The sequence below is a fragment of the Ictidomys tridecemlineatus genome, chromosome 3 (genome assembly GCF_052094955.1).
Source record: "Ictidomys tridecemlineatus isolate mIctTri1 chromosome 3, mIctTri1.hap1, whole genome shotgun sequence".
NCBI lineage: Eukaryota > Metazoa > Chordata > Mammalia > Rodentia > Sciuridae > Ictidomys > Ictidomys tridecemlineatus.
Genome location: NC_135479.1, coordinates 31,184,640 through 31,208,222, shown reverse-complemented (window position 1 = coordinate 31,208,222; position 23,583 = coordinate 31,184,640). Strand labels below are relative to the sequence as shown.

Here is a 23,583-nt window from a genome sequence, read left to right as displayed (position 1 = left end):
CCTCGGTTGGTGCACTCTTTCCTTCTGGTACACTGGAGTCAGAATGTTGCTTGGCAAGGATCCAAATAAGAATAGCTAATAATCTGGGCTCGGTGGCGTACACCTGTAAACCCAGCAACTCAGGAGGCTGAGGCAGGAGGATCAGAAGTTCAAAGCCAGGGCTGGGGATGTGGCTCAAGCGGTAGCGCGCTCGCCTAGCATGCGTGCGGCCCGGGTTCGATCCTCAGCACCACATACAAACGAAGATGTTGTATCCGCCGAGAACTAAGAAAAAATAAATAAATGTTAAAATTCTCTCTCTCTCTCTGTCCCCCCCCTCACTCTCTCTTTAAAAAAAAAAAAAAAAAAAAAAAAAAAAAAAAAAAAAGAAGTTCAAAGCCAGCCTCAGCAACTTAGCAAGGCCCTAAGCAACTTAGTGAGACCCTGTCTCAAAATAAAAGATAAAAAGAGGTGGGTATGGGCTGGGGATGTGGCTCAAGTGGTAGTGCGCTTGCCTAGCATGCGTGCAGCCTGGGTTCGATCCTCAGCACCACATACAAACAAAGATGTTGTGTCCACCAAAAACTAAAAAACATAAATAATAAATATTAAAATTCTCTCTCTCTTTATAAAAAAAAAAAAAAAAAGGTGGGGTGGGTATGTAGCTCAGTGATTAAGCACCCCTGGGTTTAATCCCTGGTACCAGAAAAAAAAAAAAAAAAATCTCCAAACTCTTTACACTTACACAGTCTTCTTACAGAATACAGACAGTCAAGGACAAGCAAGTTTGGCAGGCATAGGTGACTTTCTGATCCTTTAAGTGGTCACTACACCACGGCTCAGATTTATCATTTTGCATGTAATTATTTCAAGCTTTGTGGGGAGACCCAGAAGAGACACCAACCCAATCCTGACAATACCAGTCCTGGGCCCCTGTACCCATGGGAAAAAGCCAAGCCATGATGGTCCTTGAGCATGTCCTCTTTACCTTTTCAATGATGGTTTCTGCTTTCCCCCACAGCTGGGTGGCCTCCGTGTAGAACCCTTTATTTACAGCATCCAGGACTTGCTCCGCGATATTGGACACCTCTGCCAGACCTTTGTCTTCCAGAAGAGACTGGAATGCAAGCGAAGAACAAAAAGGTATCCTTTACTTAGGGACATAAATCTGGTGTTTCAGTGGCCAGGGATGGGCAGGAGAAAGAGTGGGAGGAAGGAGACAGGAGAGCTCACATGTGAAAGGGTATTGTCACAAGTCCCCCATCAGTCCTGGGGATCATGCATGCTAGGCCGGTGCGCTACCACTGAGCTACATTCCCAGTCCAAGTCACGTTTTTTGATGATGTGAGAAATTCAGTAGAAAATTAACTGAATTGAGAAGGTGGGTAGGTGGGTGTTCCCTATGATCCTTTAACTTTGAGGTGTATTTCCAATTTCTTATGCTACAAAGGGAGCTTAAAATTATGCCTCTTATATCTGGAAAAGAAAAATGGAATAAGTGTGCTGATTTTCTTTGAATTTCTCCCCAAGGCTGGCGGTTGCTTAGAGTCTCTAATTTAATTTGGACTAATTGTCCCTAAGGAACGCTATCAACCATCTGTGCAAACTCAACTAGCTTCCTCTTTCTGGGGACAGGAGGAGGTCAGAGTGGAGAGGGCTGCGGGGCTGTTCCCCACGGAGGGTGCGAAGGTGAGAACCCACTTACTCACCATGCTGTACAGGTAAGGTCCCCAGGAGAGCACCGAATCTAAAGAAATGACATAGGTACAAATTAAGTGGGGTGTGGCTGTCTTCCCAGAGAAATGGCCTCCTTGGCTTTCCTCCAAAGACAGGTGCTGGATGTCCAGTGGCTTCCGCTGGGAAGGCTGCTGAGCTCCCCAGCACCCACACAGGAGGTGGGAGGAGGCCTTGGTGACTGAGAGGTGGGGTGAAGCAGTGGGGCCTTCTGATGACGTTGAGGGCTCGTGGCACGTTCTTCTGAACTGATACTGGCCCAGCAAGGGAGTCACACCCAGCAGAGTATCCTCAAAGGCAGGCTGAGCATGAGCGGTGCAGGCTGGGATCTGACAGCCTAAAATAATCTCCTGCCCTCTTATCTCCGCTCCGCGTGTTTGCTCCTCTGGTGGGGAGACTCTAGCTAATAACTCAATTGTCTGTGGCTCTCCACTCGATTTTCAGTTCTATTCCACAGCCACACTCAGAAGGGACCAAGGATATGAGGGCACCAATCAGCCCAAGGAGACAAACAGGAGTAAGATAAACACTTAAACAAAGAGCACAGTGAGCTGGCCCAGGTGAGTTCACGGCTACCTGGACACGAGGTGAGACAAGGGCCCTGGAGAGGTGCCAAGTAAGAATCAAGGACGTCAACATATAAAGCACATTTGGAAATGTCACTGCTTTGCTTAGAAGCCTTCAATGCCTCCCTAAGACCAAGTTCCCAAAGTCTGTGTCAAATAACCTCAGTTCTTGTGCATGTGAACAAGCACTCTACCAAAGGAGCTATAGCCCCAGTCCTCTGTGGGATTTTAATATAGGTGCCAGGAAAAGAATAGTTACTTGGCAGGGCGTGGTGATGCATGCCTGTAATCCCAGTAGTTCAGGAGGCTGAGGCAGGAGGATCACAAGTTCAAAGCCAGCCTCAGGAACTTAGTGAGGCCCTAAGCAACTCAGCGAGACCATGACTCTAAATAAAATATGAAAAAAGGTCTGTGGGGGAGGCTCAGTGGTTAAGTACCTGTAGATTCAACCCTGGTATCCCCCTCCACAAAAAAGAATAATTTTTCATTGAAAACTTTGGGCTATGCAAAATGGATCCTATCTCTTTACTGTAGGACTTCTCAGAGCCTTTAATATGCCTGTAGACTCCAGGGAGGTGGAGATAGTGTTTAGCACTTTCAAAACTTATGTGACCACAGAGGTCTCTGTATAGCATTTCCTGGGACAGGTATTCTTTATTGTTCACCCTGAAAAAATGCAGGCATCTCAGGGTATACCAGGTCCTCTGTGACATAGCTAACATTCACCTCCCCAGTTTAAGCCTGGGCCTTAGTTTCTTGAAATACCAAATCATGGGCTGGGGATGTGGCTCAAGTGGTAATGCACTTGCCTGGCATGTGTGGGGCGCTGGGTTCAATCCTTAGCACCACATAAAATAAAGATGTTGTATCTACCGAAAACTGACAAATAAATATTAAAAAATTCTCTCTAAAAAAAACCCAAAAAAACAAAAAACAAAACAAAACAAAAGAAAAAAAAAAGAAATACCAAATCATTTATAATCCTCTAGTGCATCTCATTTTCTGCTTGATCTAGATCAGGGGTTGGCAAACTCTATAAAGCGAAAGATAGTGAATAACCTGACCTTACAGGCTAGCTGATCACTGTCGCAATTACTCAACTCTTGTCTGTGCAGACTCCAACCAGCCACACAACAGGTAAATGAACAGTGTGGCTGTGTTCCAATTAAAAAAATTACTGATGTAGGCGTCAGGGTCACAGTTTACCAACCTCTGATGTAGACCTGCACTGCCCAGAGGAACTTCCTGTAAAGCCAGAAATGCTCTGGAGCTGTGTGGTCCACAATGATGGCCAATAGCCATGTGTGTCTTTTTTTTTTTTTTTTTTTTTTTGGTGGTACTAGGGATTGAACCCAAGGGCATTCCACCACTGAAGTTCATCCCTAGGCCCCCAACCCCCCCCTGCCTTTTAAAAATATTTTGTTAGTTGTCAATAGACTTTTATTTATTTATTTATATGCAGCGCTTAGGACTGAACCCAGTGCCTCACACATGCTAGGTCAGCACTTTTCCACTCAGCCACAACCCCATTCCTCCCTGGCCCTTTTTATTTTTTATTTTGAGACAAGGTCTAAGTTACTGAGGCTGGCCTTGAACCTGTGATCTACCCTCCTGCCTTAGACCCATTGTGAGTTGCTGGGTTTACAGGTTTGCAGTGAGCCACTGCAACTGGCTGGTGCATGTGTCTTTCAACAGGGATTTCTGGGAAGAAGCCATTGAATGTGTGTGTAAGTCTGAGGCCAGTGATCTGGAAAATACTTGCTGAACCCAGACATTCTCATATTGGGAGAATGAGGAGCAGACAATCTTCCGAGTTTAGACTCTTGCAGTTTTTTCCCTCCGGTGGCTGCTTTACTTGCCCTGGATGGCGGCCCTACTTGGCGCTTATCTTAACCTAGAGAACTCCTTGTAATTGTCCTACCCATAGCCCAGTGCCTAAATGACACCCAGGGACTGAGATGAATCGCTGCTAATTTCAGGACAAGTTGGATCTGGTCTCTTGGGTATGAAATAATGAACCCCACCCTAGGGAGACTGACTGGGGTGACTGCACAGGGGCAAGGGGATCTGTATACCCAAAGTCACTGGAGGTGCGACTAGTTAGAACCACTGTCCTGCAGGTTCCTATGTAGAAAAAGACTGTCTAGTGAACCTTTTCCGGTTCTCTTATTAACGCTCTGCAGTGCTGGAAATGACGTCTGCAAACACAGGCCACTCAGGAAGCTTAAAGAAAACCAAGCAGCCAGGCTCCTAAGTCAGACCGAGGTGCAGTCAGAGCACAGTGCTACATCTGCTCCTGGGAGTGTGGCAGAAGACTCAGCTCCGTTCTGGGGAAGTGACGTTGAAGGACATTCACTGTGAGGCAAGAGGGAGTTTGAAGACTGTGATCTACCTGAGTGTGATATCAAATAGCTGGGATTCTTTTGATTATGTTCCCTTCTAGCTAGTAAAGAAAAAAAGTGTTCATGGAAATTAACAGTACTTCTATCTCGAAAAAGGAATGCTTTGGGGATGGAGGCGTGATACTTAAAGTACCCGTGGATGGGCAGATTAAGATCTGGACAAGCAATTGACCAAATTATATTATCATGCCGTGTGCATATCTAACAATGAATTCCACTACTACGAACAATCCTAATGTACCAATAAAAAGTATGGGGGAAAAAGGATCCAGACAGGCAAATTCATAAAGGGAAATGGGTCATGGCAAGGAGAGAAGGTAGATTCTGAACAGAATGAACAGCCCTTAGAAAGCCACCAGGCTACGTTTTCTGGTCTGGCGAGGTAACGTAGCATCGTGGTTTAAGTGCATGGATATCAGCCCCTGCTGCCTGGGTTTGAGTCCTGGCTCTAACACTTAAGCTGTACAGTTCTAAGAAAGTTACTTAACCTCTCTGAGTCTCTCTTTCATCACATACAAAATTAGGATAATAGCAGCATTCATCCTGTGCAGCTTTTGTAATGATTAAATGAAATCAGCACATGCAAAGTTTAGTGCCGTGGTGAAACTGTGATTAGATCCCATGAGGAAGTGTGAGGACCAGCACTGGAATTCTGAGTCACAAATTACTCTTATCTGTGCTCCCAACAAGGATTGCTCAGTTATGGAACTGCAGCCCTCTGATGCATCAGACCTGATTAGCACCTTGTCATTGACATGAGCTACAAAGCAGTGTCTGACAAGGAAGCCTGCTGGTCCTCATGCCTCTGACCAAGGCTCCTGCAGTTTTGTGAAGTCCTAAGAGGTCCCTCCACCAAGAAAAAGTCAATAGCAGCCTTCCTTTTCAACTTAACTTGATTCATGCAATTTCAGTCCTATCCTGGAGACGCCAGGCTGGAGGGCTAGAAATAATCACTCCAGGGAGCAACAGAACATCCCCAATCCACCAGGGACGTGGCTCTTTAACAAGCCAAATTCTCTACTTAGGGGGAAAATACTATCTTTGGTCAATTGTTATCTCTCTTCCAGAGACAACCCCTCTTCTGATTCCTAATTCTAAAGTTTGGTTTGTGACAAGTCACCATTTGTTAATTTAGAATAGTAGTTTCCAATCAGCAATGATTTTGTCCCCCCTTGGACATTTGCTAACATCTGGAGATTTGAGGGTGGGGTTACTGGGGATTGAACCCAGGGGTACTTAACCTCTGAGCCCCATCCCCAGCCCTTTTTTATGTTTTATTTAGAAACAGGATCTTTCTAAGTTGCTTAGCGCCTTGCTAAAATGCTGAGGCTGGCCTTGAACTTGTGATCCTCCTATCTCAGCCTCCCAAGCTGCTGGGATTACAGGCATGCACCACCATGCCTGGCTGGAGATATTTTGGGATTGTCACGCTGAAGTGATGCTAATGGCATCTAATGAGCAGAGGCCAGGCCTGCTGCTAATAAATATCCTACAATGCACAGGATGGCGCCTCTCAACAAAAAAAATCACGCGACCCCAAATTGTCAACAGCACTGAGGCTGAGAAACCCTCCGGCAGTTAACCCCACTAAGATGATTACTTCAGACACTTGAAGCCACACCCCGGACATCTGCGAAATAAACAATTCCTGTAGGTGCTCCAAGAAGGATGCTCGGTTGTGAAACCGTGCGCCTGAGTGGCAAGACCTGACCATCACCTTCTCTTGCCATCAACAGGATGGAGAGATGGAAACTTCACCCTGAGTGTTCATGCCAACATCAGGGTGGTGGAGGGGACAAGCTGACAACACAAATTCGTCCTCTTGCTGAGTCACACAGACCTGCCTTTGGATCCTCACCAACCACTCATTCTGAGTGCCAGAGGGTATATGCCATCACCTCTGAGTCTTTTGGAATATCTCCAATTGCAAAACTCAATTCCTTGGTTGCGAGAATCTGAGAACTCAGTCCAGGGGTCGGTGCATCCTCACCCCACATTTCTTGGATGCTCCCGAGGCAAACACTTTCTGTGCTGACTTCTCCATGGACCCCCAGAAATTCTGCTGCCTTGTGCTTTGATCTGGACCACACAGCCCAACGTCTGAGCAAGGGATGGGGCAGGGATAATACAAATTCTGTACTTACCAACAGGGGAGATCCAGGAATCACCCAACGCAACCCCAGAGAAGTTGCACTTAATGGTCCCTTGCTGAATGGCCTGAAAGAGAAGCCAAGAAACGCCCTCATGAGGGATCAGGGGCCTCAGCCCTTTCTCAAGGAGGCAGGCCTATCCACCGCCTTTTCTGAGCATGGAGAACTTCTGCCCGTCCTTTCCTAGATTCTCTGGCCACTGAAAGACCCAAGCACCCACCAAAGAGCAGGGGAGCTCTCCTGCAGCCATTGGCAAAACAAGGAGGAAGCGCCTGGCTTCTCTCTCCTTTGTCACAGGGTGCTGGCAGGATGTGTGTGAGGTCTGTCCCTAATTGTCTCTGGCAGGAACACGGTCACACACTGCCCATGAAGTCTGTGATCCTCCCAAGGTGATTGGGGGCTCCTTGGGATTAATGTCAAATAGCAGTCACTGTGGAATCCTCAAGGATGTAGGGGATGCCTTAGGACAAGAAACTTGGACCCCTGATTCTTTTATTTATTTAAATATGAATCAGGAAATTGGAAATAACCTAAACATTTATCAATAAGATGAGCTACACAAATTCTGGTTATTTCCATGATGTATGAAAAATCTTTAAAAAAATGGTAAGGCTCTGTAAGTACTGATATGAAAATATCTCCAATATAGGGGCTGGGGATGTGGCTCAAGCGGTAGCGCGCTCGCCTGGCATGCGTGTGGCCCGGGTTCGATCCTCAGTACCACATACCAACAAAGATGTTGTGTCTGCCGAGAACTAAAAAAAAATAAATATTAAAAATTCTCTCTTTCTCTCTCTCCTCTCTAACTCTCTCTTTAAAAAAAAAATATCTCCAATATATGTTGTTAATGTTTTTAAAAAAGAGAAATACAGGACTGAGGTCGTAGCTCAGTGGTAGAGTGCTTGTCTAGCATGTGTGAGGCACTGGGTTAGATCCTCAGCACCACATAAAAATAAATAAAATAAAAGTCCATCAACAATGAAAAAAATATTTGAGAGAGAGAGAGAGAGAGAGAGAGAGAGAGAGAGGGAGGTACAGAATGATGTGTATTATACAAAAATGGGAATGGGAAAAAAGAATATACATAAAATTATGTAAATTAGTTTACACAGCATGCAGCACCTCTGGAATAATCCAGAAGCAGCTTAATAAATGTTTAATAAGTGCATTAGGGGAGGGGGACAAAGGCAAGACTGAGAGCTTAAATAGCATTCTTTTTATATATATTTTTTTAAATTCACTTTTTTTTTTAAAGAGAGAGAGAATTTTAATATTTATTTTTTAGTTTTCGGCGGACACAACATCTTTGTTTGTATGTGGTGCTGAGGATCGAACCCGGGCCGCACGCATGCCAGGCGAGCGCGCTACCGCTTGAGCCACATCCCCAGCCCCTCTTTTTATATTTCTTAAAATTTTTAATTATGTGAATATAAGTTACTCAAAGATCTAGGCAGGCATGGTGGTGCACAGCTACATGTAATCTCAAAAACTCAGGAGGCTAAGGCTAGAGGATCTGGAGTTCAAGGCTAGCCTCAAAAATTTACTGAGACCCTGCTTCAAAATAAATAAAAAGGGCTCGGGAGTTACCTCGGTGAAAAAGCACCCCTGGGTTCAATTCCCAGTACCAAAAAAAAAAAAAAAAAAGGCTATTAAGAGATCTAAAACAAGAAAACAGGACTGGGGATATAGCTCAGTAGGACAGCAGTTGCTAGGTATGCATGAGGCTCTGAGTTCAATCCCCAGCACCACCATCTAAATAAATAAATAAACAAAATAAAACAAAACAAAACAAGAACATGGGGCTGGGGTTGTGGCTTTGTGGTTAGAGTGCTTGCCTAGCACATCTGAGGCCCTGGGTTCAATCCCCAGCACCACATAAATAAATAAATAAACAAACAAAATAAAGATATATATAAAAACAAGAACACAATGAATAGCCTGACTTTGAACATTAACATTAACATTAAGGAGGAATTTTGCATTTGTTTGACTTTTCCAAAAGAATCTCATTTGAGTAATTTAAATAGTCCCAAGTAATAAGGGAAGTCTGCCTTGTAAAAGAGGGAAGGAATGATAGCACTTTGGAACTTCTTTTTTTTTTTTTTTTAAAGAGAGAGTGAGAGAGGAGAGAGAGAGAGAATTTTTTTAATATTTATTTTTTAGTTCTCGGCGGACACAACATCTTTGTTGGTATGTGGTGCTGAGGATCGAACCCAGGCCGCACACATGCCAGGCGAGCGCGCTACCGCTTGAGCCACATCCCCAGCCCCACTTTGGAACTTCTAATGAAATCAATAGTCTAGATGAAAATTACAACCTGAAGTTGAAAAGTGGATGAGGAGCTGGACACCCAAAGAGCAAAACCAACTCTACTTCCATAACCTTCTGTTGCAGGAGTGGCTAAAAGGGTTCAATAGAAAGGTCCAACTAGACTGAGGTATTATGATATGCTTTCAGATTTGATGCAAAACAAATGCACATCACCTATGACAGAGGTCAGCGATATTTTTAATAAAGGGTCAAATATTAAATGTTTTCGGCTTTGTGGACCAACCAGCCTAAATTATAATTACTCAGCTCTGCCACTGTGGTGCTGATGCAGACATAGTAATATGTAAACAACTAAACATTCTAACAGAGCTCTATTTATAGACACTGAAATTTGAGTTTCATACAACTTTTCTTGTGTCATGAAATACTATTCTTCTTTTGATTCCTGACCACCTAAAAATGGAAAAGTCATTCTTAGCTCATGAGTTGTACAAAAACAGGTTGGGGGCCAATGTGACTCATGGGTCATGGCTTACTGAAATCCGACTTTTATTATTTTCTATTTAAAATGATTACCCTGAGGGCTAGAGTTGTGGCTCAGTGGTAGAGCACTTGCCCAGCATGTGTGAGGCACTGGGTTCGATTCTTAGCACCCATATAAATAAGTAAATAAAATAAAGCTCCATTGGGGCTGGGGTTGTGGCTCAGTGGTAGAGCGCTCGTCTAGCATGCATGAGGTACTGGGTTCGATCCTCAGCACCACATAAATGTAAGATAAAGATATTGTGTCCACCTAAAACTAGAAGATAAATGTTTTAAAAAAATTTTTAAATAAAAAAAAATTTAAAAATAAAAAAAAAAATAAAGGTCCATCAACATCTAAAAAAAAAAAAAAAAAAAAAATTAAAACAGGGCTGGGGATGTAGCTCAAGCGGTAGCGCGCTCGTCTGGCATGCGTGCGGCCCGGGTTCGATCCTCAGCACCACATACAAACAAAGATGTTGTGTCCACCGAGAACTAAAAAAATAAAATAAAATACTAAAAAATTAAAAAAAAAAAAAATTAAAACAAAAAAATGTTTATCCTGAATGCATCAAGCCTTTAGATAGATCTTCCAGTTTTGTAAGAACTACAGTGAATAGAGAAATAGGTTAAATAATTCCACAAAGAAATTGCCAGACAAAGCCAAGAAACATGATGTTCTGTAAGACAAATGCTCTAGTCTCTTCAGCACATCATGGTCATGAAAATAGGGACTGTGCTAGAGGTAGACAGTCCTTGATGTAACTCATGTGTATGGACTGAATATTGGCTTGGGCAAAGCAGCAATAAAGGACATGTTGGGACAAACTAATGAAGTCTGAATAGCTGAGATGAAAACTGGTTGAAACAGAAAGGTAAGGACAGAAGACTGAGGACCATGCTTTGGTTAAAATTTTTTTCATCTATACAGAAAAATATTTAGAAAGTGATATGCTAAGGTGTTTCCTATCTGGTAGGAAAGTTAAGAAAGTGAAGCTTGCTTCTTCTTTTTTTTTTTTTTTTTTTTTGGTACCAAGGATTGAACCCAGGGATGCTTAGCCACTGAGCCACATCACTAGCCCTTTCTATGTTGTATTTTTTTTTTTTTTTTTAAAGAGAGAGTGAGAGGGGGACAGAGAGAGAGAGAATTTCAACATTTATTTATTTTTTCTTAGTTCTCGGCGGACACAACATCTTCCTTTGTATGTGGTGCTGAGGATCGAACCCGGGCCGCACGCATGCTAGGCGAGCGCGCTACCGCTTGAGCCACATCCCCAGCCCTCTATGTTGTATTTTGAGACAGGGTCTTATGAGGTTGCTAAGGACCTCACTAAGTTGCTGAGGCTGGCCTTGAACTTGCAATCCTCCTACCTCAGAGGATTTGCAGTCATGAAGCCACTGGAATTACGGGCTTTCATTTTTACCTTGTACTTGCTGCATATTCAACCTCCCTTCCTCCCTTCTCTGTGTCTGTCTCTCAGTGGTGCTGGGAACGAAACTCAGGGCCCTTGCACATACTAAGCATTTGCTTCTATCACTTGTATCTTTTTATTTTCTTTCTTTTTTTTTTTTTAGTTGTAGATGGACACAATATATTTATTTATTTATTTTTATGTGATGCTGAGGATCAAACCCAGCGCCTCACATGTGAGAGGCAAGCTCTACCATTGAGCCCCAGCCCCAGCCCCTCTTCTGACTTTCTGTGACGCCCATATATTGCTTCTACAGAATTATTTTTTTAAATAATTAATACATCTTTTTAGAAACACTCATACAAGCTCACCGTTACACAACTTAAACACAGAAGTCAGGAGAAAATGGGACTCTCTTACTTTGCCCTAATTGTGCCCCACACCAGCTAACTCTAGTTAACGTTTTCTTCCTGACCCATCTTTGCCTTCACAAGCATATAAATATACAGCATTCATAATAAACCATATGTAATAGATGGGTCTCTTCATTTACCAACAAGGTATCCAAAATTGTCCTACAGCTTGCCTGCCACATAGCAAAGGGAGACTTGCCAGCCTCAGCCTGCACAGCTCTCTCCACTCTTCATGACTGCAAAGTGTCCCATCACTTAACGTGAGCCATCCTCCTCTGACAGCCATCGAGCTGTTTGCAGTTTGTGAACATCATGAACAATGACATAATAAATATCCTCTGACAGACACATATGTGTAAGTATTTCTGTAGGACAGATATTGGGGAGTGAAGTTATTGGGTAAATGGGCACCTACATTTCCAAACTTGATACATGCTGCTAAATTGCTCTTTTTAAATGACTTACCCCCATAAATAAATAAATAAGTAAAAAAGACTTAACAATGTCCATTCCCACCCAAAGCACACGAGGGTATTTATTTCTCTAACTTCTTACCCAAACTGGATGCTGCCAATCTTTTAAATAATTGCAAATTTCAAGGGCGTGGCTTACTATTAATAGTTGAAGATTTTTCATGTTTGCAGGTGCTTATCCATATCCTTTGCCCATGATTTTACTAGGATATTCTCTCTCTCTTATTTTTTTTTTTTAAAGAAATAGTAGGTTTTTTTCCTCTCAAATTCCTGAAAGCTGCTTGTGAATCTTTCCATTTGTTCACTACAAAGGTTGAATTTTTCTTTTTAATATTTTTTTAGTTGTTGACAGACCTTTATTTTTATTTATTTATATGTGGTGCTGAGGATTGAACCCAATGCTTCACATATGTCAGGCGAGTGTTCTACCATTGAGCCCCAGCCCCAGCCCCTAGGATATACTCTTTTAAAAATGGATTTATCAGGCTGGGGTTGGGGCTCAGTGGTACAGTGCTTGCCTAGCAAGTGTGAGGCACAGGGTTCGATCCCCAGCACCACATAAAAAAACTAAATAAATAAAATAAAGGTATTGTGTCCATCTACAACTGAAAATATTTTAAAAAATAAATACATAGAAAAATGAAATGGATTTATTGATATATTGATATGACTACCTTTTTTCTATTATATATTTGTACAAGTGTACATTTGTCTAAATGTACATATTTGTGTGCTTGTGTATGTATGCATGTGCATACATACACATATACATAAACACAAACACATATATATACTTGTATATGTATAATTGCCTATGAGGCCCTAAGAAGTTTTACATGTAGCCCAACAATGAAACTTTTCCTATGTGGCTTCTGGATGTCTCATTAGTTTTTTGTTTTGTTTGTGTTTTTGCTTTTTTTAGTACTGAGGATTGAATTCAAGGGTACTTTACCATTGAGCTACACCCCTAGCCCTTTTCATTCTTTGAGACAGGGTCCTGCCAAGTTGCTGAGGGCTGGCCTCTCATTTACAATCCTCCTGCCTCAGCCTCCAGTGTCTAACTGGGATTTACAAGTGTGCTCCACTGCACCCAGATGGATATTTTATATCACGAAGGAAAGCCTATCCTATCCAAGATTATAAAACTTTCTATTATTTCTTATAGTTTTATGTTTCCACCTATTTTGTGTTTTAACATTTTCATGTTTGGATTTTATCTAGAATTATGTTAAAATTTATACAAAGCAAGAATCCAACTTTATATCTCCATACCATTTATCAAATATTCTGTCTGTTCCCAATAATGTGAAATGCCATCTTTATGGATGGTTCCCATACATGTATGGTCCATGTAAAAATGCATACTTCACACATACACACACATAATATAATCTGTTTCTGATTCTTTATCATGTTGCATTCAATCTATTGGTCACTATGTCAGCTCCACAGTTTTACTCAATACGTAGACAAACGACCTTCACTGTTCTTAAAGCTTTTCAAATATTATTCCAGACTTCACTTCACTCTGCATATATAAAATCCTACTCAAAGTACATTAATATCCTATTAAAAAACATAATTAGTGTTCTTTCCAAAATCATAACAACAACAACAACAACAACAACAAATCCTCCCTGTTACCTTGTAAAGTTCTAGACCAATGCCAGCAGCCATTTTTCCTCCATAGGATTCTGAGAAAATGTAGAATGGAACCGTCTAGCAAGAAAAGGAATATACAGACAATGAAATAGCCTGACTGCTTCTAATTCACACAAATTAATTTAAAATTTTTATAGCTTGTCATGTCCAGGCAAAACAAATCTGCTTTTGTCTTTCTCTCCACATCTGATTGTTTTGTCTGATTAGCACATTGACTCCAGGGTCATTCTTTCACACTAGAGCCCTTTAGAAATGACAGAAACAGAAGCCCACAACCCACCTTAGGAGCAAAAAAGGGTTTATCTGAAATCAGCGGGGCACTGAACTCTTAGGAAAGCATACTTTTATTCGATGGATGTCCTGATGCGACTGCTAGCCCTTTACTTAGCTGCTCCAAGTCTTTACATACCTGGAATTCTTTGTGGCAACTGAAGAAGGTCTTCAGGAGGACCATCATGTCAGAAGCCACCGTGGCGAGGTCCTTTGCATACGCGTTGCTTTTGTTCACATAACTGAAGCCAGTGCCCACAGGATTATCCACAAAGAGGAGACTGGCAGCCTGGAGCTGCAGGCCACAGAGAGAACGAGATGGTGTAATCAGTGGACATTTCTATCATCTCACAGGAGCTCAGCAAATCCCACGTTATGACATTGGTGTGGCTGGTGGTGATGTCTTGCTGCTAAAAGGGGTTTTCAGAAAAGGGACAGGAACGTAGACAGCAGCATAGAAAGTGAGGCCAAAAGGAAAGACAGACACATAAATGGTGATCAAAGACTCTTGAGCGGTCGCTTTCCACACACGTGAGTGCATGGAATGAATGTAACACGTGAGTGCAGGCAGCCCCAGGTGGTGCCCGACTGAGCAAGAAGCAGGATAGAAGAAGCAGGTCACCCAGGGTGGGCCCAGCAGAACTGGAGAGAGAGGAGGATGCGGTTCCCGTGGAGTAAGGGGGACTGGGAAAGGAAGCGGGGTAAGAATGAGGGGAAGGGGAAGACTGAGAACCAGAGGCCTCAAAAGTGGAGGAACGAGGCTCTTGGAGTCACAGTCAAGACACCAGGTGGACTGAAAGGGAGGACTCCCAAGCGTGGTCAGAGGGTGGGACCCTGGAATCTAAGGTCACAGAGATGGCCAGCATGTTGGTAAGGACAGGGCCCCAGGTGTCCACCAGAGAAGGTTTCTAAAGGCAGATAGAGAAAAGCCACCAACTTGGAGAAGATAAGAGGGAGCCTATAGCTAATGTCCAAAGCCTCGGGCAACACAGACAGTGGGGACCGCCAACTCTGCAACCCCCCGGGAGAGGCTGCAGGACGGGTGCAACGGGGGCTGCCATCCTCGTACCCAGGTGGTTTTTCGTGGTTTGAGATGACTGTCGAGGGGCCCGATTTCCTCAAAGTTTCCAAATCCAGTGCTGGAACCGCCTGGACCACCCTGTGGAAGAGACAGAAATCAACGAAGTAAACCTAAAGAAAATCGAGTCCAGGGGCTGGGGTTGTGGCTCAGAGGTAGAGCGCTCGCCTAGCATGCTTGAGGCATGAGTTCGATCCTCAGCACCACATAAATGTAAAATAAAGATATTGTGTCCACTTAAAACTGAAAAAATAAATATTAAAAAAAAGAAAAGAAAATCGAGTCAAATCTTAGTCATCACAATGGATGAGCCCGATCACTATAAACAACTTATGATTTAGTGATTGCTTGGTCAGTCTGTGCAAGATGCATGTCCCCAGCGACCCACGGGCTCCGGCAACAGGCTCTTGTGGTAATTTCTGAAGTCTTCCTCTTTGAAAGGACAGAGCTGGGCTAAGAGGCCCTCAAGGGAACCTTCCTGCTTCCTGATTCTCTGAGTTTGAACCTTGCCCCGACACCGCAAAAGACTTTTCAAAATCAACTCTAACCCTTCTCACTTCAAAAAAGAGCAGTAGGCCCTAAAAAGGGGATGTGGCTGGCCCTGGGCCATGCAGCAATCAGGGGCTCTGTGGGGATTATCTGGGTCCTGTGTTGAACCCCTGTGGATAGACAAGGGCTCAGACTGAGAGGCTGCTTGGTCAAGTCAACTCCCTGGATATAACGGAGCAAATGTGCAAGTCCCGGGGCAGGAGCGCTTGATATGTGGGCATCCAGCGGCAGGGCAGAGGCAGGATTCTGCACTGAAGCTTGGGGACACTACTCTGTGACAGGCAGAAGTTCTATGGGCTCTGAAAGGCTCAGGGAGGAGAAGAAAGGGGAAGAGGGGAAAGAAATGAAGGGGCAAAAGTGGGGGAGGTTGGGTGGGCTTTCTGTCGGCAACAGGAGATGGTCAAGGGAAGGGAGGGAGCCTTTCTGGAAAAATCTAGTGGGCCAGCTGAGTTGGGGGTGCATGACAGCATTATCAGTAAGGCTCAAGGCCTAGAATAAAAGGAGATAGCCTCTCTGTGCACAGTCGGATGAGTTGGACAGGGAGAGAAGATGGAAAGGAGATCATTCCAGCCCAACAGAAACCCAGGCAGTTTGTGCAGGGAAATCTAAAGAGAAGAGAAGGGGGAGGCAGGGCTGAGGGCTGGATGGACAATGGCAAGAGACTCCCACAAGGAAAGGCTCCTCACACTAGTGCTGTGACTGTCACCAACCTTGCTAAGATACACTGGAAGGCCACGACTCCCCTCGATTATAGGCACTTTGTATCTTAAGTTTCCCAACACAGCAGTAAAAAGTTCACAGTCCAGTTGGAGATGTTCATCTCGTGTGCCGACAGCAGCCACAACAAGAGGAAGGCTGCGACTGGAATATCCCACCACAGGGAACAGAGGAGTGAACCACGCCTGCAGGGTGGGCTGTGCTGTCAGTTAGAATCAAACTATGAAAACGGTGTGACGGGCTGGGGATGTGGCTCAAGCGGTCGCCTGCCATGCGTGCGACCCGGGTTCGATCCTCAGCACCACATACAAACGAAGATGTTGTGTCTGCCAAATACTAAAAAATAAATATTAAAATTCTCTCTCTCCCCCTCTCTCTTAAAAAAAAAAAAAAAAAAAGATAATAAAACAAAAAAAAAAAGAAAACAGCGTGGCAACACTGAAAAATGCTTACAAGGCAATATGAAACCCAACTTTTAGTCACGATGGGACAGGATCAAAGTGAAGAGCCCCCCTTCCCTGCAGGCTCCTAAGGCCATTGGTAGGGTGTGGTCTTTAGGGATCAAATGAGAAGCTGGAGAAGCCGGCTGGAGGACACTGCTGTTCTATCTGAACACACACAAGATTGCAAAATCTTCAGGATGGGGCACTACCGTGGTGGCCCAGGGCTACCCAGCGACTCTGAAATATGGTAAGTGTGTCAGTGGATCAAAAGAAGTGCGTGCATGACTTGAAAGTATCCCTAAAATAGCTTGCTACTCCACTCCTGATGTGACCTCGATTCTCAAAGATCCTCTGGAGAAATCAGTGCGTGAGTCCTTGGTAGATTGCTAGGAGAGAACGCCTTTCATCTGAATTAATTGTTTCTTCTTTAATCATATATATGTATATTTTTTTTCCTTTTCCCTTGAGCCTCTAGGGAAACGGAGAAGAACAATCTTGTGTCTTCAGTAGCTAACCTTTAAATAGAATCTCAGCCTGAAAGGTTAAACTAACTAACCAAAGGTCACAAATGGCACAGCCAGAGGCTGGAGGCTGGGCAGAGATCGTGGGGCAGAGTCCCCCTTCCCTACAGGCTCCTAAGCTGTCTGAGAGGGGGGTCTCTACCACTCAACTTTGGGGATGGTGACTTCAGATCCAAGCTGCTGGATTTCCTGATATTTTGAAAGAGGAAGGAAACGTCCTGATTTTAAAATCTTGGCAAACTGGTTCAAGTTGACCCAGTAGTCAACCAAAAGTTTCTGGAATCGGGTGTTTTTCAAATTGTTTTCCAGAGAGCCTAGAAAGTACCTGAGGGTGGCCAGGGACAAAGAAGAGGCCGGACACACAGGACTCAGCACCCCCTCCCACCCCAGCCTTAGCACTTCTGCTTTATCTGCTCTGGTTCCTGTGTGGAAGCTTTCATCTGTGGGTAAAAAAGTTCTGCTGATTAACAAAAAGTTTGAAAATCATCCAAATCGCCCCACTTAGAAAACTAAGGCTCAGAGAAGGATAGGGTCTTGCCATGGATGAAAGCGGCAGGAAGGCGCTGAAAACCCAGGTCTCTGGCTGAACCGGCTGGGCTTGTCCCTGACCTGGCTCTCCCAGGCAACCATGCTGCACCCTCCCCTCCAGCTGCCCCATCGGGGCTGACACATGTAGCTTTCTCTTCTGAGCATTTTCCTATCAGCAGCCTTAGGCTGAGCCTCACCTGTAGCCCCTAGAGGAGGTATGTGTGCTGATCCTAAGAGAGAAAGGACCTTCTCTGAAAAGTGTCCATCTTCCCTTCATCTCAGCTGAAAATCTGCAGACAAATTTGGCAGACAAAGCCTGGGCACTGGGAAGCATTTTTTGGAGGAAGTCCCATTTGCATCTCATGGAGGTAAGTACTAGGGTGCCCTATTTATTGGCCAACTGGGCCATGCCCACGTTTTTTCAGAGGCTGAAGCAAGACTGTCCTTCAACCCCTCCCTTGAGATTAGTCTTCCAGGCGAGACTATCTCTAGACAGATATTACAGGAACCAGGAAGTACGTTTCCAGTAGTTCCTTGCCTTCAATCCTACAGTCAGAGCTCAAGGGTAAAATGCAAACACATTTAGGAAGAAGGGGAGGGCCTAACCTTCACACTAAGGTATAAAAGACTAGTAGCAGTTCTTTGAAAAGATGAGCTTTTTCTGGGGGCGAGGTATTAGGGTCCAGGAGAAGATCCTGGGGAGGGGGAGAGGAAGGAAAAGAAAAGGTGAAGGAGGTTTGATGTATCTTGGTCTTTGCTTCAGAACCTTTCAAAACCCTTTCTATCAGTATAAAACCAAAGACATCATTAGTCAAGGTTTTCCTGCAACTGTCTGGCCTCAATAATAAAAAGACCCTGGCAGCTGGGTGAGATGGTGCACACCTTAATGCCCGTTATATCGGAGGCTGAGGCAGGAGAATTGCAAGTTTAAGACCAGCCTGAACAATTTAGCAAGACCCTGTCTCAAAATAAAATAAAAGGGCTGGGCGTGGTAGCGCACACCTGTAATTCTTGGTGGGTAGGAGGATCCCAAGTTCAAAGCCAGCCTCAGCAAAAAGCAAGGTGCTAAGCAACTCAGTTAGACCCTGTCTCTAAGTAAAATACAAAATAGGGCTGGGGATGTGGCTCAGTGGTTGAGTGTCCCTGAGTTCAATCTCTGTACCCAAAAATAAACAAATTAATTATTAATTAAATAAAATAAAAGGGCTGGAGATGTAGCTTAGTGGTAGAACATCCCTGGGTTTAATCCCCAGTACTACAAAAACAAACCAAAAAACCCTCAAAAAAGGCTAAACTCCCTTTACCCTCCAATTTCACCTCCTTGGCTATACCTTTTCCTCAATTTGCCTCAGGATGCCAAAGCCCCAAGCCTGGCTACTGGACCAAACCAGACTGTGAACCCTAAGGAATAAGCAAAGAGGCCAGGTACAGTAGTACATGTCTGTAATCCTAGTAACTCAGGAGAATGAAGCAGGAGGATCACAAATTCAAAGCCAGCCTCAGCAACTTAGCAAGGCCTAAGCAACTTAGCAAGACCCTGTCTCAAAAAAAAAAAAGTTAGGGGCCTGGGGATGCAGCTCAGTGGTAAAGTGTCCCTGGGTTCAATCCACAGAACCAAAACAAATAAATAAATAAGCTGAGAGAAGGAGGCCTGGTCTCAAGGTGAGGCCAGGGAAGGAAGTTAGTTTACCTGAAGCCACATGACCAGGGGCAGCTCTGAGAAGTTCTTGCAGGAGTTGGTAGTGTAATAAAGCCACCAGAACATGTGAGCATCCTTTCTGACGGTTACATAATCCCATGCTTCCTTGCCCTCTTCTGTGGGCCAGTCAATGACAGCTCCTGCAAAAGAGTCTCAAGGTCATTTTCCTGAAGATTGTCAGGTGATGTTCAGGTGAATTCCAGACCTGGTAGAGATAGCCATGCCAGGCTACAAATGTCTCACAAACGGCTGGGATTACAGGCATGCATCACCATGCCCAGCTAATGTTTGAATTTTTAATAAGCATGAAGCCCTTTTGTTAAAAACAAGAGAGATAAGTTACATTTTGATGGAAAAAAAAAAAAGCTCAAAATGCAGGATGCTTGTTTTTATATACCCATTTAATACATGATTAAAGAGGCATCACAAATTAATGGGACTAAGACTATTCAGTATAAAGAAGTTTAGGTCCTTTCAACACTATAAATCAAAATATATTCCAAGTAACCAAGTGTTAAATTTTAAAATTAAAAATTAAAGTGTTTAAAATTTTAAAATTAAACAAAAATATACACAGGCAGTCCTCTCTATCCACAGATCTTATATCCTTGGATTCAACTAGTTTTGAATAAAAAATATTTGGAGCCAGCAAGGCACATGCCTGTAATCCCAGCAGCTTAGGAGGCTGAAACAGGAGGATTGCAAGTTCAAAGCCAGCCTTAGCAAAAGCGGGGCACTAAGCAACTCAGGAAGACATTGTCTCTAAATAAAAATACAAAATAGGGCTGAAGATGTGGCTCAGTAATTGAGTGCCCCTGAGTTCAACACCTGGTCCCCCTCACCAATTGGGGAAAAAAACAACAAAAAAGTATAACAACTATTCACATAGCATTTATTTGTGTATTGGTATTATAAGTAATCTAGATATTATTTAAAAGATATGGGAGGATGTGTGTAGGTTATATGCAAATACTATACTATTTTATATAAAGTACTTGAGCACTTATGCATTTGGGCACCCAAGATGGATCCTGGATCCAACTGGATACGGAGGGATGATTGCAATTGAATATTTTTCTGACCTCTAGATGAGAAAAGGATTTAAGCAAACGCCAGAGATTATAAGGAAAAACATTAAGAGGTGAAGGCAGAAACTTGTCAACAAAATTTCTGTACATCAAAAATTAAATTGGCCAGGCACAGTGGTACATGCCTATAATTCCAGTGGCTAGGGAAGGTGAGACAGGAGAATCATAAGTTCAAAGCCAGCCTCAGCATTGGTGAGGCACTTAGCATCTCAGAGAGACCGACCCTGTCTCAAATAAAGTACAAAATAGGGCTAGAGATGTGGCTCAGTGGTTGAGTGCCCCTGAATTCAATCCCCAGTACCCACCACCAAAAAAAAAAAAAAAAAAAAAATTCAATTAAGTTGAAGAGCTGGGTGCGGTGGCGCACACCTTTAATCCCAGCAGCTTAGGAGGCTGAGGCAGGAGGACCACAAGTTTAAAGCCAGCCTCAGCAATTTAGCAAGGTCCTAAACAATTTAGGGAAACCCTGTCTCAAAATAAAAAATAAAAAAGACTTGAAATGTGTCTCCTCCGTCAAGTGCCCTGGGTTAAATCCCCCTTACCTGCCCCCTCCCCTGAAAAGTGTTGGAAATATAGCTCATAGCTCAGTGGTGAAGCAATCCTGGGTTCAATTCCCAGTACCAAAAAATAAAATTAAATAAAATATAAAGGCAAACAGGAAAGAAAGATCTGTAACAAATATACAAAAGAATAATTTTCCTTAATTATGTAGATCAGTTTTTTTTCAGAGGTCATGGAGGTAAGGATCAGACCAAGGCCTCAGCATGTGTTCTACCAACAAGCTATAGCCCAATTATTTTTTTACAAAATTTGGAGATATATATTTTATATATTTCTTATTTGCTGAATGAAGAGTAAAAATATATATATATTTTTTATTTCCTTAAATCCTCTCATTCCAATTTTCCTTAGTTAACTTTTCTCTAGCATCTGCAAAATATGTATTGGAAAGTAGGATAAATATAAATATAAATAAAGTAGGATAAATTACATTTTCTGTCACCTTTTGTTGAAGTAATAACTTCCAAATTACAGTATCTTTTTTTCCCTCAAAGCCACTGAGTAGGTTAAAAAAAAAAAGAAAAAAGAGATGATGAGAAGAATTCCCTGTGACCAAGTTTTTGCCTTCTTTTTCTTAAATTTCAGGCATCATTAGCAATTAAAACAAAAGCTTGTCCCAACTAAGGAAGAGATGGGCATAGATGAGGAGATGATGTTGTCTTGTAAATTAAAAGAAAGAAGAAAGCATGGTGTGGTGCACGCCTGTAATTCCAGAGCTTGGAGGCTGAGGCAGGAGCATCCTGAGTTTAAAGCCAGCCTCAGTAATTTAGTGAGCCCTAAGCAACTCAAGGAGATCCTGTCTCTAAATAAAATGTAAAAAAGAGCCAGAGATGTGACTCAGTGGTTAAGCGCCCCTGGATTTAATCCCCAGTACCAAAAAAAAAAAAAAAAAGAAAAAGAAAGAAAAAGAAAGAAAAGAATGAAGAAACTGGGTTTGGTGGCACAAGCCTGAAATCCCAGTGACTGGAGGTTGAGGTAGGAGGATCACAACTTGTGAGACTGTCTCAAAATAAAAAATAAAAAGGGTTGGGGCAGTAGCTCAGTAGTAGAGAGTCCCTGGGTTCCATTCCCTATAAGGGTGAGGGGAAAGGAAGGGGGGGGGAGGGAGAGAGGGAGAGAAAAGAAAATCTGAAAATGCCCAAGAAATAAAAGAGAATGGCTAGAATATTACAGGTGTGGCTAAAAGGCTCCATATACAAGTAACAGGAGATTATAGACTCCTTGAAAATTACTGATAAAACCTGAGTCCCTTGAAAATGACAAGAGATTTTAGTTTCTTGAAAATGACAGAATTTCAAGTCTCTCCAAATCTAACCCCTGGCACTTCACCCTTCCCTGACAACGACCAGTGTAAAATCTGGGGGAACATATTTTGCGTTTCTGTGACCCAAGCTGAAGGGCCAGATAATTACCATTTTACAAAAGAGAAAACAAGAACTGTTAAGCAACTTGCCTGAGATCACAAGACAAGTTTGTGGCTAGTTCATATCCTCTGTTGTAGACTCAGGCGGGGAGATGTTTTGCTGAATAAAGTGAAAATCAATTTGCAAGTCATCGTATTTAAACACAAATTTGTTTTTGCCTGTTCCCATCAAGCAGACGAAAGGGCCGGTTTCTGGTAGGGCTTTCAGGGGTCTTTCTGACAGGCTACTGCAGGCTTATAAGACCTTATAACCTCATCTGGCAGCCCACCACACCAAAAAAAGGGAAGTAGACTTTTTAGATCGTGGAAATCTCACAGATCGGCATTTTCCCCCAAATCACACATTGGTGCACAATTGCGTATATCTAGGCGTAAGGAAGAAAGGAAGCATTAGCTCATCCAGAGCCAGAAAAGGGTAGAAAAATACTTTGAACTGAAAAAAGAAAAAAAAAAAAAAGGCGAGGTTCAAAAGCAATATAAATTACTAAAGAATGAACCAGGAAAAGAATTTTGTTTTTAAAACCACAAACCCACTAGCAAAGTTTCACCCCTAGAGAGAAACGGGGGGGTGGGTGCGCACCCGCTGCTGGTGAGCTTTTTGCTCGAACCTACCGGTGCTGAGGCCCAATAGCAGCGGCAGCAGCAGCAGTAGCCACCGCGAGACAGGAGAGCTCCGCGGCGCCAGCTCCATGATGAATACAGCGCGGCAGCATCAGCAACAGGCTGGACCTGGAGCCCCACCACGTGACGGCGGTGGGCGGGGCCTGGGCAGGGCCAGAGCGGCCGGGAGGCTCGCTGCGTCCAGCGCGCCCTCTGCCGGGCAGGCCGATCAGAACCCCTGCCCCAGCGAAGGGCCAGTTCTGCGCGCCTGCTGGCTTAAGAGGTTCTCCGCGGTTTTAGGGAGGAGGCATGTAATGTGTTTATTCGGCTTCAATTGTGCACATACTGTACGGAAGTAACCAATGCCCCTTCGGCTCCACCCGTCTCTGCCTTCTTCAACAAAAGGCTGGCATTTAAAAAACTGCCACCAGACTAAGCCTGAACCAGCTAGTCATTGGAAACATGGGATTCCATTTTCAAAGATTTTTAACTATTTTCTTTTTAAAGTTATATAGATTGTGA

At 43.4% G+C, this 23,583-nt stretch overlaps 1 protein-coding gene across 1 annotated transcript in view; it reads right to left on the bottom strand.

Moving 5' to 3' along the window:
* Scpep1 (serine carboxypeptidase 1) overlaps nucleotides 1-23,230 on the bottom strand; it is a 32,424-nt gene extending 9,194 nt beyond the window's left edge. Inside the window, exons 1-8 of the mRNA XM_078042283.1 lie at nucleotides 23,074-23,230; nucleotides 19,381-19,529; nucleotides 14,924-15,013; nucleotides 13,994-14,149; nucleotides 13,567-13,641; nucleotides 6,826-6,898; nucleotides 1,689-1,726; nucleotides 968-1,096 (exon numbers count right to left, since the gene is read on the bottom strand). Coding sequence (XP_077898409.1) covers nucleotides 968-1,096; nucleotides 1,689-1,726; nucleotides 6,826-6,898; nucleotides 13,567-13,641; nucleotides 13,994-14,149; nucleotides 14,924-15,013; nucleotides 19,381-19,529; nucleotides 23,074-23,152 — 789 coding nt within the window. The 5' untranslated portion in view covers nucleotides 23,153-23,230. The remainder of the gene's footprint in view (nucleotides 1-967; nucleotides 1,097-1,688; nucleotides 1,727-6,825; nucleotides 6,899-13,566; nucleotides 13,642-13,993; nucleotides 14,150-14,923; nucleotides 15,014-19,380; nucleotides 19,530-23,073) is intronic.
* Nucleotides 23,231-23,583: the final 353 nt, after the last annotated feature.